Here is a 13342-nt window from a genome sequence, read left to right on the forward strand (position 1 = left end):
GCAGCTTCCAAAATGGAATGACAGAACTGGGATTGTGGAGTTTGAATGGAAGTGTGGGATATCACAGTGTGGGAAACTTAGAGTTTGGGGTTTTGGAATATAGTAATAAATATAGAGCAAGATGGAGGTTTTAGGGTGGAGGCTTCTCCTTCTCCTTCTCCTTCTCCTTCTCCTTCTCCTTCTCCTTCTCCTTCTCCTTCTCCTTCTCCTTCTCCTTCTCCTTCTCCTTCTCCTTCTCCTTCTCCTTCTCCTTCTCCTTCTCCTTCTCCTTCTCCTTCTCCTTCTCCTCCTTCTTTGCCTTCTTCTCCATGGGTTTGGGTGGTTTTGTGTAATTGGATAAAAAAGTCTGCATTGCGGGACACAGGTGGTTGGTTATTGGGTTAAAAGTAAAAACAATTTAATAATTAATTAATAAATAATGGATTTTTATGATTGGAGAGCTTATCCTTAAAAGGCCTTGTAGAGAGAGAGATGGGGCTCCATTTCTAGTTTGTTGGAGTGAAATGCAGTAGAACTCAGGGTTTGTGAGACTGTAACATAGATAAGAACTAATAAACATTTGGATCTGAACAAAAAATACTGTCTCACGCATTTAATCCCAGCCTTAACAGAAAAAAAAGAAGCAAAGAATCCAGAGGAAGCAGCTCGGGCCTGCCCTGGCAGGTGTCCAGCTTGCCATGTGTGCAATGGGAGCAGATGGGTGATGCCACATCCCCACACTGTGCTGTTCCTCTGTCTGACTGGATGAAACTGGGCAAAAAGCCAGCCTGGGATGTGTGATCTGCCCAAACCTGGTTACATTTGAAATAACCGTAAATTTTTCATTTCTGGGAAATCAGCCCCAGCTCCCAGCCCCTCCTCAGGTTGTGCTCCCTGTTTTCCATTCCTGTATGTTCCTGCTGCCTTCTGACATCATTTCCCAGCAAACCTGTGTGGAGTCCTGGCCCAGACTGAAACTCCAGGGACCTTTCCCAATATTGCAAACATCCCTGGAGTCCTTGACCCCTGGAAGCTGTGGGCAGAGGGCAAACATTGCCTGGGCTTTATCTGCAGGTGCCCAGGGCTCCTGTGCCAGCCCCGTTTTCCTCTGTGCCTGGGACACAAGGACCCATTTCAGAGTCTGCAGAGGATCAGACACATCCAGAGGGATCCAAGAGCTGCAGGGGGAGGCTGTGGCTGTTCCCAACATCCACATCCAGCAGGAGACATGATGTCCCCAGCCCTTCCCATCCTTTTCACCATCCTGCTCCTCTCAGCCAGGGCCTCTGGAGCACCGTGAGTCCCCTCTGTCCGTCTGTCCCTGCTGGGGTGGTTTAGCCTTGGCTCCCTGGCAGTTCCTGGTGGGATTGAGTCACTCCTGTGCCTGCTGGGTGCTTTAACCTTGGCTCCCTGGCAGTTCCCAGGGGGATTCCATCCCTCCTGTGTCTGGTATGATGGTTGAGCTTCAGCCTCTTGGCAGCTACTGGGGGGAATCAATCCCTCCTGTGCCTGCTGGGTGCTCTAACCTTGGCTCCCTGGCAGTTCCTGGTGGCACTTGATCCCTCCTGTGCCCTGGTTGCTGCCCAGGGTTCCCCAGCTGCTCAGGCTGGGGGGCTCTCCCTGCCCAGGAGCACTGAGGACATGGCCCTGGTGGCCCTGGTGGCCCTGGTGGCTCCAAGGATCTGTTGTTCCCTCACCTGCAGAGCTGAGCAGAGGAGCCCAGGGCAGCCCAGCAGCAGAGGGGAGCCTGGGCGGTTCCTGTGCTCTCAGGGGCTGTTCCAGGTCTCCGTGGGGATGTGCTGGATGTGACTCAGCCCAGGGCTCTCCTGTCCCTTGTCCCTGCCAGGAATTACGTGGTGGTGTCCCCAGCTGTGCTGTACCACCCCCACCCTGCCACGCTCTGGGTGCACCTCAGTGACCTCCAGGGGCCCGTCCAGCTCCGTGTCCAGCTGCAGGGGGACAGTGGGACCCCTCCCACCACCCTGCTGAGCAGAGAGGTCCTGGAGCCTCACCTGTACCTGAACGTGACCTTCCCTGTGAGTGCCACCCCAATGCCACCCCAATGCCACCCCAAGGCAGCTGGGAACAGGCGGAGGGGCCCTCCAGGCTGTTTCCATCGGGGCTGGCTGGGGACAGATGTGACTTCCCCATCTGTGGCAGGGACTTGTGGCAGGTTCTCACCCTCGAGCTGACAAAGCCAGCCCTGATTGTTTTCCACCCCTGACTGTTGGGTTCCCCCACGGATTCAGGTTCAGCCGCTTATCCCGGCTGGAATGGAGCTGCAGGGCGCCAGGGGACCCTGGGTGTGGGGGGGGTCCTGGGGCTCGGTGTCCTCGGGGTCACCCGGGCACCGTCCTTGTCCCCACCCCGAGCCCGCTGACCTCGCCGCAGGCTCCAGCCCCCGCCAATGGGAAGGAGGAAATCGCGGCCCTGCACGTCTCCATCCGAGGAGAGTCCCTGGATGTCTCCGAGAAGAAGAAGGTGATGCTGAGAGCTGCGAGCCCCGGGGTCTTCATCCAGACCGACAAGGCTGTCTACAAACCCGGGCAGGAAGGTGAGGGGGCAGGAGGGACCCCCCTGCCCTGGGGACAGCCAGGAGGGAGGGACAGGGGTGAGGGGGCCGAGCTTTGCTCCTGCACTGCCGGGAACCGGGAGGGGTTATCCCGGGATGTCCTGGGGGGTGTCCTGGGGGGGAGTTATCCCGGGATGTCCTGGGGGGTTATCCCGGGATGTCCTGGGGGGAGGTTATCCCGGGATTTCCTCGAGGGGTTATCCCGGGATGTCCTGGAATGCCCAGCGCGGGCACAGGGCAGTGCCAGGCTCGCTGGAGGCCGTGCTGCTGGGGGCAGGGCAGGGCTCCGGGTGGGTTTCCCTCCACCTTCCCACGGGGATTTCTCCTCCCTGCGATGAAGGCACTGCTCCATCTCCTTTCCTTTCCCAGTGAAGTTCCGAGTCGTCTCTTTGGATAAAGACCTGACCCCCAGCAGCCAGAAGGTGAGAGCAGGGCTGGGGCGCGGGGAGGTGACAAGGGCTCCCTGCAGTGTCCCAAAGGCCGTGGGAGAGCTGTGGGAGTCACCTTTCCCGGGAATGCTGCCCCGGCCAGCTCTGCCCGCGGAGCTGCCCCCGGGGCAGGGATGCCCCGTGCTGGGCAGGGCTGCAGCAGGATCAGGAGAAAGCGGAGGGCACGTGTGACACGGGAATGTGTCCGTGCCAGCTCCCGGGCAGGGCTGCAGCCCTGGTGAGTGGGAGGTGGGGAATGTGCTGATACCCATCAAGGCACCAGACACCAGGAGTACCGGCAGGCTCGGCCTCTGGCACCCCTGAGCAACCTCTGGGGTCCCTGGAAGTGCAGGATGTCCCCAGATTAAAGGGGTTCTGGACCCTTCCTAAGGCACTGGAAGATGCCACCTCTCTGTGCCCAATGGCAGTGCCCTCGGCTCAACCGTGCCAGAGCCAGGCCCAAAATCCATCCCAGGGCCAGGCTTAAAATCCATCCCAGAGAGCCTTGAGGGCTGTGAAGCTCACAGCATCTCACCCCCCCTCGGCCCCACCCACACTGTGCCCACGCTGCTGAGACCCCAGGGAATGGAATTGCTCCTCTGACCATCCTCTCTTTGCCTTCCAGCTGCCCCTGGTGTTCCTGAAGGTCAGTTTGGGAGCCGCAGCGGGTGGGGCGGGCTCGGGGGCCGGCAGAGGGGACACAGGGCACGGCCAGGGCTGTCTGCCGGCTCCCCGGGCGCTGATCCCGCCTGTCCCTGCCAGGATCCCAGCGGGAATCGCATCGCACAGTGGCGGGAGCTGAGCCCTCGCCAGGGAATCGTGGATTTGTCCCTCCCGCTGGCCTCGGAGCCGGCCCTGGGCACCTACACCATCAGCGTGGGGGGGAAGAGCCACTCCTTCAGCGTGGAGGAATACGGTACCTGGGCATGGGGTAGTGGGACCCCACCATGGGCAGCAGCTCCCGACCCCCTGCAGCCACCCAGGAGATGTTGTCACTGTCCTGGGAGTGACCCCCCTGTGTCCTTGTGCCTGTCCACAGTGCTGCCCAAGTTTGAGGTGACCATTCATCTCCCCAGCGTGCTGTGGGAGCAGGACGAGAAGTTCCCGGTGGAGATTTGCGGGCGGTGAGAGGGGAGCAGGGAACGGGGGGGATGGGGGGGATCCGGCGGGGTGGGGGCCCCTGGCACAGCCTCTCCCCTGTCCCCACACAGCTACACCTACGGGAAGCCCGTCCGGGGGAAGGTCCAGGCTGACCTGTGCCTCAGACAGATGGTCTGGTTTGCCTGGAGGCCGAAGAGCTGCACCCGGGTTACGGGGCAGGTGAGTGTGGCCGGGGCTGGGGCTGTCCCTGGGGGGCTCCTTCCCGGGAATGCTGCTGACGGGGTCGATGTTCCCTCCAGACGGAGAAGAACGGCTGCTTTTCCACAGAGTTTTCGTCTGCTGCCTCCGAGGAGATGATTTTGGCTCCATTTTCGAGGAAGGAACTTGAAGTCGAGGCATCGCTGGTGGAGGATGGGACAGGTGGGAATGGGGTGTGGCCATCCCTCGGTGCTCCCAAAGGATTGATGCTCTCCAGGAACACCCAAAAGCGCTGCTGGGATTTAGGGATGCACATGCAGGGGTGGGGTTTGGGTGGGGGTGTGAGTCAGGTCAGCCTGGCAAGACTTGGAATTCCAAGCAGAGCAAAAATGCCGTTCCACGATGCAGCAGCTGTGGCAGCGCTGGGAGCTGAGCCCTGGCAGCGCAGAGTGGGTGGGCTCAGCCAGGCTGCTGGGGTGGCTTCGCCTCCCAGCTTGTCCCTCACTCACTGCCTGTCACACCAGGAGTGCCTGGCCTGGCTGGAGGGAGGAGAGCGGGGCTTGTCCCTGTGCCCAGTGCCCCAGGGGCCCCTCATGATGGTGCTTAGGTGAAGAATCTTTTCTGAAATATCTGCCCCCAGCTGCACCCCAGCTTTAGGACTGGAATATTCCACAGGGCTTGTGCTGCTCTTGTAGGAGATTCAAACTGTGCTGGGAGCTGCAGGAGGAAAGCCCAAATGTCCAGGGACCTTTTCTGCAAGAGGACAGGGGCACTGGCCACAGCCAAGCTGTGTCCTGTGTCCTGCCACACCCTGAGCTCCCCACTCGCTCTCCACAGGGCTGGAGATGAAGAGCACCAAGAGCTGCACGTTTTTACCCAAAAGAGTCACGGTCACCTTTGAGAACCCCAATCACACCTACAAGCCAGGCCTCCCCTACAGCGGGACGGTAATGGGGCTCCCCTCTCCCTGAGGCGCTCACCTGCCCCTGCTGCTCCCAGCCCTGCTCCTGCCCACCCCAGCCCTGTTCTGTCCCAGCTGCAGCCCCAAACTGCAGCATCCACCCTTCCCTCCCGCCCAGATCCGGCTGGAGGGAGCCGATGGCTCCAGGCTGTCCCAGAGGCAAGTCCTGCTCTTAGTCAACATCCAGGGAAAAGAGAGGACACAAAGCTTCCTGACTGACAGCTCAGGGAGAGCCTCCTTCCAGCTGGACACCTCTGACTGGAGTGACTTGGTCTCCTTGGAGGTAAGTGCCCCACTCTTGTCCCGCTCTTGGGGGTCCCGAGCTGCTTCCTCCAGTGGGGTGGGGCCTTGGAGCAGCACCCACCTCGGGGGCTGCTGGTGGATTCACCCCCTGATTCCCACCTCAGGCTGAAGTCAACAGGAGAGCTGAGAGCCAGGAGGGCTCACTCAGGCCCCGAAGTGCCTTTCTGACAGCCGTGCCCTACTCGTCCAAGAGCAGGAGCTTCCTGCAGATCCGCGCCCCGAAGGGCGAGCTGCCCTGCGGCCACTCCCAGCTGGTCCACGTGGATTCCATCTTTGGCAAGGAGGCTTTAGGCACTGAGCTGAAGAACCTGGATCTCGTTTTTATGGTGAGCCCCAGCCCAGGGAGGGAGGGCAGCAGGAATCAGGACGGTTGTGTGGGAAGGGCCACATCTCCACACACATTCATGGGGGTGTCCCCAGGGACAGGACAATGATCAGCCTGTCCTGGAGAGACTGAGGGACCTGTTAGAGGAGGTGGCTGCTGCCACTGTGGGGCCTGCACTCCCATGAAAGCTCTTGGGAAGCTGGAGACTGGGCATGGTCAAAAATCGTCCTAGAACTCTCATTGGGGGTCCATCCTCCACCAGGGCACTTTGATTCCACACTCTGCATCCGTTTTGTTTTCACCCCCTCCTCTGCAGGTCCTGGCCAAGGGGTCCATTACCAGTATCTTCAGGAAAGAGGTCTCTGCAGAGCCTGGTATGTCCCATGGCATGGAGGGGCTGTGCAGGGCTCTGCTCCTCACAGAGCCATGAATGCTTTGGGTTAGAAGGGGCTTCCAAGCCCATCCCATTCCACCCCCCTGCCCTGGGTAGGAACATCTTGAATTCTCCCAGGGTGCTCCAAGCTCTGTCCAACCTGGCCTTGGACACATCCAGGGCTGGAGCAGCCGCAGTTTCTCTGGGTAACATCTCCCCCCTTTCCATGGGTCAGGACAGAGAGCCTCCCTCTCCCTGGAGCTGCCCATTGGGCTGGAGCTGGCGCCCATGGCCAGGCTTCTGGTCTACGTGCTGCTGCCCAGCGGCGAGATGGTGGCTGATGTCACTGAGCTCTCAGTGGCCAAGTGCTTCCCCAACCAGGTGAGAGGAGTTGTCCATGGCTGCCTGCCTTGCAGAGAGCCTCCCTCTCCCTGGAGCTGCCCATCGGGCTGGAGCTGGCGCCCATGGCCAGGCTTCTGGTCTACGTGCTGCTGCCCAGCGGCGAGATGGTGGCTGATGTCGCTGAGCTCTCAGTGGCCAAGTGCTTCCCCAACCAGGTGAGAGGAGTTGTCCATGGCTGCCTGCCTTGGGATCCATCCCGCCCCAGGAGCATCGCAGTGTCAGTCTCCCAACCCATGCCCTGCTCCCCAGACCCTCTAAGGAAAGTCTTCCCTACGTGTGGCTGGGTCCTGCCCTCTGTCCCCTGGTGTCCCTGTGCAGGTGAAGATGGCGTTTTCCGAGGCCAGGGCCCTGCCAGGGGCAGCGCTGAGGCTGCAGCTGGGGGCTGCCCCGGGCTCCCTGTGCGCTGTGCGAGCCGTGGATCGCAGCGTGCTGCTCCTGAAGCCTGAGGCTGAGCTCAACGCCGAGGCTGTGAGTGCTGGCCCTGCCTGGGGTCCCTCTGCAGCCCCAGGAGCAGCCCGGGCTGGGGGTGGGATGGTATTGGCGCAAGTATCCCTCACATGGATGCAGTGCTGCGGTGGGCAGAGCCCTGAGTCTGGAAACGAGGGTTTTGCACGTCTTTAATCTCAGGTCTACAAAGCACTGCCTGAATTCAAGTACCCCCGCAGCATCCAGGATGATCAATTATGTGACTTTGACTGGCAGGACTCCAGGAGGGAACTCTACAAGTTTTTCCAGGTGAAGTCCCTGGGCCTCCCGGTTCCTCCCCATCCCAGAGCCGCCCGTGCTTCTCCCAAGTGCTGGGAAAGCAACACCTGTGGCAAAGGACTTCCCTTTCCTGCCAAGCCCAAGCTCCTTCTCCACTTGTATTCTGTAGCCCTGGGACCACTCACTGCTGGAATGGGGATATTCCTCCTGCGGGCTGTGGGGGTGGACAACCTCTGCTTTTTCACAGGATGCAGCACTGAAGCTCTTCACCAAGACCAAGGAGCCTTGCCTGCCCAGGCTCCCCATCGTTGGAGTGCGAGGTCCTGCAGGTGAGCACAGCCCTTGTGCTGAAAAGAGCAAAGAGCTGGTGGCCAGTCCTGGCTGCTGTGTTCTCAGGGGAACTTGGAGGTATCCAGAAAACACCCTTGGCATCAAGGAGGATGGAGGAGGATGGAAAAGGATTTTGGTCACTCTTGTGCTGGCTGCAGGCAAGGTCCAGCTGAGACCTGAGGCTCCCAAGTACTGCTTTGCCTTTTCCAGGAGACGTGATACAAGCCCGTATGGATGTGGGAAGCTATATTCCAAATGTTATTCCAGTGTTAAGCTCAGCCAACGTAGGCACTGAGGATGAGGAAAAGCCCCCAGCACCCCGGACGTACTTCCCAGAGACATGGCTGTGGGACCTGGTCCCTGTGGGGTGAGAGGACAGATCCCAAGGGAAGGGAGTCCTCAGGACTTCTTCTCCGTGGGCTGGCACCAGCAGTGTCACAGCAGTGCCACTCAGGCCATGCCACCAGCCGTGGTGAGGTGGCCTCACAATGTTCTCTATGCAGGGAGAGCGGCTCTGCCGAGGTGACGGTGACAGTGCCCGATGCCATCACGGAGTGGGAGGCTGGGATGTTCTGCACGGCCCCGCAGGGCCTGGGGCTGTCCCCTGCTGTCACTCTCACGGCCTTCCAGCCGTTCTTCGTGGAGCTGGCATTGCCCTACGCCGTGGTGCGCCATGAGAGCTTCACCCTCAGGGCCACCGTCTTCAACTACCTGCGCCAGTGCCTGCGGGTGAGCGGGGACAGGCAGGGGACCCAGGGCAGTGCCAGGGGCTGGTGGAGCTGTGCCATGCTCTGGCAGGTTTGGGGGAGGCTGGGGAGGTGACCCTGGCTCTGGGGTCTGATGGAGCCATGGTTGTGCCCCGCAGGTTCAGGTGACGCTGGCAGAGTCGGCGGAGCTGGAGGTGTCACTGAGTGCAGGGGACACCTACAGGGGCTGTGTCTGTGCAGATGAAGCCAAGACCTTCCAGTGGGGTGTGCGAGCCACCAGCCTGGGTACAGAGCTGCCACCACCCCACCCTGCTGCCTGGAAACCCACTCAGGGGATGGGGTTGGGTGGGCAGGGAGGGCAGGAATCCTACAGCCCCTGGGGAGTTCTCCCTCACTCCACTCCCACCCTTCCTGGGGACCCCCAGTCCAGCCAGCCCCACCCCAAGCCCAGGGGGCTGCACTCAGCTTTGGGGGCTCCCTGGGGACTGAGGGTTGTGTTTGCACCTTTAGGGGAGGTGAACATCACTGTGAGCACCGAGGCCCTCAGCTCCACTGAGCCCTGTGGCAACGAGCTGCCCCTGGTGCCAGCCCAGGGCCGTGTGGACACCGTGATAAAGCCCCTGCTGGTGCAGGTCAGAGGGTTGTGGAGGAGGAAAATGGGAAGGATTTGGGAGCAGGGTGCAAACAGCCCTCAGGGGGCAGTGGGAGGGCACCCAGACATGAAGGGGCCTGGGGGACAGGCAGGTCCCTCCTGACTGACTCTGGTGCTGCTTCCTCACAGCCTGGGGGGATCCTGGTGGAGAAGACTCACAGCTCCCTGCTCTGCCAGGAAGGTAGGACTGGCCAGGGGTGTCGGGCAGTGCCCGGGAATGTGGCCAGGAGTGCCTGGCCACTGGTTACAAGGACCACCAGTCCAGAGGAGCCAAGGGTCAGGGTGCTTGGGCAGGAACAGGGTGGGTGAGGCTGCCACAGGACAGGCTGGGAATAGCTGGGCATTCCCACTGTCATGGCCCTCTGTCCCCACAGGTGCTGAAGAAGTGTCCTTGGAGATTCCTGCAAACATCCTGGAGAGCTCCCAGAGAGCCCACATCAACGTGATGGGTAAGGGACAGGCTGGGTGGGCCTGGGGACCACAGGGGACAGGGTGGATGCAGAGGTCCCCGGGAGAGGTGAGACAATCCCAGCAGGATGTGGAACCACCCAGAGCTGACACGGAAGGGGACACAGGTGCTGGTGGCAGGGGTGACACAACTGATGATGTGTCACTTTGGCATAGGTGACATCCTGGGCAATGCCCTGCAGAACCTGGACAGACTCCTGGCCATGCCCTATGGCTGTGGGGAGCAGAACATGGTTCGCTTTGCCCCCAACATCTACATCCAGCAGTACCTGGAGAAGACAGGGCAGCTGCTGCCGGACATCCGTGCCAAGGCACAGGGGTTCCTGCAGAGCGGTGAGTGGGAGCCTGCCTCCCTGCCTGTCCCACAGTCCCTCCTCACTCCACCTGGCTCCCCTGGGCACACTCCCTAGTGCCCGGTCCGCATGTCCCCCCACAGGGTACCAGCGGGAGCTGCTGTACAAACACGACGATGGCTCCTACAGCGCCTTTGGGAAGAGCGATTCCACGGGCAATACCTGGTGAGGCCTCTGCAGCTGCATCCAGGACTCCTCCTGCCACCCAGGGAGTCCCAGTACTGACCCTCAGCCCTCTCGTGTCTCCCTGGCTCCAGGCTGACAGCGTTTGTCCTCAAGTCCTTCGGGCAGGCCCGAGCCTACGTGGCCATCGAGGAGCGGCACATCACGGACGCGCTGCGGTGGCTGCAGCAGCGCCAGAAGAAGAGTGGCTGCTTCCGCAGCGTGGGCAAACTCTTCAACAATGCCCTGCAGGTGGGGCAGGGCTGGGGTGGGGACCCAGAGCGTGGTCTGGGCAGTGGGGGTGTCCCTGTGTTGGTGTCACAGCCTGGCTGGACCCGTGTTCGCGTTCCCTTGCAGGGTGGTGTCTCGGACGAGCTCTCACTCTCGGCATACGTGACGGCAGCGATGCTGGAGCTGGGATTGCCCACGCTGGTGAGGATGGACCCTTCTTCTCCACAGGGACTGGTGGGGTGGGGACAGCTGCTGGCACAGGGATTGGCTGTTCCAGGCCACCAGTGTGAAGTGGGCACAGCTGGTCACACTGGGCACCACTGGGGTCTCTGAGCGAGTCCCATGGCTTGGGCTGGCTCCTGACTCTGCTGCCACGCCAGGAGCCGGTGCTGAGCTCAGCCCTCAAGTGCCTGGAGGCTTCTCCCACGGATGACCCCTACACACAAGCCCTGCTGGCCTACGTGTTCGGGCTGGCAGGGCTGTGGGAGCAGCAGCAGGCGCAGCTGCAGCGCCTGGCCCAGCACAGCATCAGTGCAGGTACTGCCCAGGCAGGGCACTGTGGGCAGTGCCACTGCTGGGAGGGACCCCAGCCCAGCCCACAGCAGGGGCTGAGCTGCTGCCCCTTCTCCTGCAGATGGGCAGCTCTACTGGAAGAGGAAGGGACGGGCTCAGAAGGCCTTGGAGCTGTCCTGGGCCGCGGCTGCACCAGCCGAGGTGGAGATGACAGCCTATGTCCTGCTGGCCTACCTGTCCCAGCCCTCAGTGTCTCCTGCTGACCTGGGGACAGCGTCCCAGATCGTCCGCTGGCTCTGCAGGCAGCAGAACCCCTACGGGGGCTTTGCCTCCACGCAGGTACCGGCCCTGGACTCCAGAAGCTGCTCCAAACTGGCTCCTCCTGGAAGCCACACTCAGGGGTGACCCTGGCACTGTCCCCGTGCACAGGACACCGTGGTGGCCCTGCAAGCCCTGGCCAAATACGCCACCCTAACCTATGGCAGCGATGGGGACATCACAGTGACAGTGACATCGCCCACGGGGACGGTGCAGGACTTTGTGCTGGACAGCAGCAACCGGCTGGTGCTGCAGCAGGCGGCCCTGCGCGAGCTGCCCGGCACCTATGGGCTGCAAGCCCACGGGCAGGGCTGCGCCCTGGCACAGGTGGGTGCAGCCTGGGCTCCCTGTCAGGGGCCCTTTGCCCTCACTGGGCTCACCCTGTGCTGTCCCCCAGGTGACCCTGCGCTATAATGTGCCTCCCCCACCCAGCACCGGGGCCTTTGAGCTGCGGGTAGAGACGGAGCCGCTGCCGGGCACAAAGAACACGTGGTTCCTGCTCCGCCTCTGGGCACGGTAGGGACTGGGGCTGTCCCGGGTTTGGGGGGGAGAGCAGCAGCCAGGGAGGGAGGGATTCCCTAAGCCCACCCTGGGCTCTGCCCTTGCAGGTACAGTGGGGACCGTCCTGCCACCAACATGGTTGTCATCGAGGCTAAGCTGCCATCGGGCTACAGCCCGGACAAGAAATCCATGGTGGAGGTGAGGAGCCCCCCGCCCCCCTTTAGGATACCCCATCCCACAGGTCCTTGCCTGGGGGTTTTAAGACATAGAGGGACATCTGCCTGGGGCGCTGGGCACCCATGGAGCAGCTATGACCCCTCCTGAGCCATGTCCCTACAGCTGAAGAGGCAGAACCTGGTGAAGAAGGTGGAAGTGCAGCCTGACCAGGTGACCATTTACCTGGACCAGGTGAGATGGGGACAGGAGCAGGAGCCCTGAGATGTGGGGGTTTCCCTATGGTGGGTGACTACACCTCCCCCTTGGGCTGTCTCCACAGCTGAGCAAGGAGGAGAAGACCTTTTCCTTCCGAGCCCAGCAGGACTTCGTGGTGAGCAACCTCCAGCCGGCCACTGTGTCCCTGTACGACTACTACGAGACAGGTGAGCCCTGCAGGGCCGTGTCCCCTGGCCCCTGTCAGCCCTACAGCCCCAGGGGCTCGGAGGGGTCTGGCTGATCTCCCAGCTCCCACTGATGAGCTTTGGCTAATTAATAGAGCAGCTCCTCCCAGGCCCATGGTCACCACCCCTCCCATTGCAGGTGACCGTGTGGACGTGGCCTACACTGCACCCCCCAGCTCAGGTAGGGGCTGAGCCTACCAGGCCAGGGGTCACCCCACCCTCGGGACCCTGATGGGGACCCACCCACCCTGGAGGGCCCCAGGGGAAGGAGGGCAGGGAGTGGGGACAGAGGAGCCCATCCCAGAGTCCTGCCCCGATTGTTGGGGATTTGCTGGGCAGAGCTTGGGGGCAGATGTCAGAGACTGGCACGGTCAGCCTGCCCAGGTGTGCAGGCTGGGGGTTCTGGAGATGCTTTGCCTCTTCAAGGGGGCTCAGCCCCTGTCAGCCCTGGCCTTCCTCCAGTGACCCCCTGGAGCTCCCCCCTGGGGCTTTGGGGTCACACAGGGGATGGGGCTCAGCCAGAGGGTCAGGGGCAAGCAAGGGTGGTGGGGACAGGTTCTGGGGACTCTCATCTCACTTTATTCCTTTTTTCCCTTTATTCCCTTTTGAAGAGAAGGAAAACGTCTAACGCAGGCTGGAGCCTGGCACCCCATCCCTGCCCCTGCCCCAGCTCCTGCAGCCACCAGGGACAGGGGCAGCTGAGGGTCTCTGCTCCCACTCTGGCCATGATCCTGACTCTCCACGGGGGCAGGAGGTGGCCCAGAGACCCTCCCAGCAGCACTGGCCCCCAGCAGGGCCCCTCTGGATGGAGCCACAGCTCCCCCCCAGGATCTGCAGCTGAGGGGCTCCTGCAGGCCCAAGGACACACACGGACTTGGCTGAGCAGCCACAGTGGGAACTGCACAGGGACACCCCCAGGTCATCTCCTGCCAACTCTGCACGGGGCCTCTGGGGTGCCAGCTCTGGCCTCTCCCCTCCCCAGAGCACCTGAAGGGGACCCAGAGCTCCTCCCTTGTGCCAGAGCTTCCCTGGACATCCCCACCACCCTTCACGCACCCTGGGATCCACAGTGCCACCCCAACCCCCTCCCTAGCATTGACACAATGCCAGTGTCATCACGAGGGACTTGGGGACACTGCAATC

The 13342-nt window shown here is 61.7% G+C and overlaps 1 protein-coding gene across 1 annotated transcript; it reads left to right on the forward strand.

The window, feature by feature from the left end:
* The first annotated feature begins 1139 nt into the window (after positions 1-1139).
* Positions 1140-12947, forward strand: LOC311163414 (alpha-2-macroglobulin-like protein 1). Its single transcript, XM_084222252.1, has 36 exons — positions 1140-1275; positions 1826-2015; positions 2371-2533; positions 2921-2973; positions 3605-3625; positions 3742-3895; positions 4019-4103; positions 4191-4299; positions 4380-4500; positions 5116-5225; positions 5358-5522; positions 5647-5868; positions 6184-6241; positions 6476-6621; positions 6961-7110; positions 7270-7377; positions 7595-7676; positions 7888-8044; positions 8181-8406; positions 8543-8669; positions 8895-9016; positions 9166-9217; positions 9411-9485; positions 9661-9837; positions 9941-10022; positions 10115-10271; positions 10377-10451; positions 10631-10787; positions 10885-11102; positions 11193-11408; positions 11479-11597; positions 11690-11780; positions 11922-11990; positions 12079-12181; positions 12339-12380; positions 12811-12947. Exons 1-36 carry the CDS (start codon positions 1208-1210, stop codon positions 12825-12827), a joined length of 4287 nt encoding a protein of 1428 aa, XP_084078378.1. The 5' UTR covers positions 1140-1207; the 3' UTR covers positions 12828-12947.
* The last annotated feature ends 395 nt before the right edge of the window (positions 12948-13342 follow it).

Source organism: Fringilla coelebs (assembly GCF_963513975.1).
Source record: "Fringilla coelebs genome assembly, chromosome: 27".
Classification (NCBI taxonomy): domain Eukaryota; kingdom Metazoa; phylum Chordata; class Aves; order Passeriformes; family Fringillidae; genus Fringilla; species Fringilla coelebs.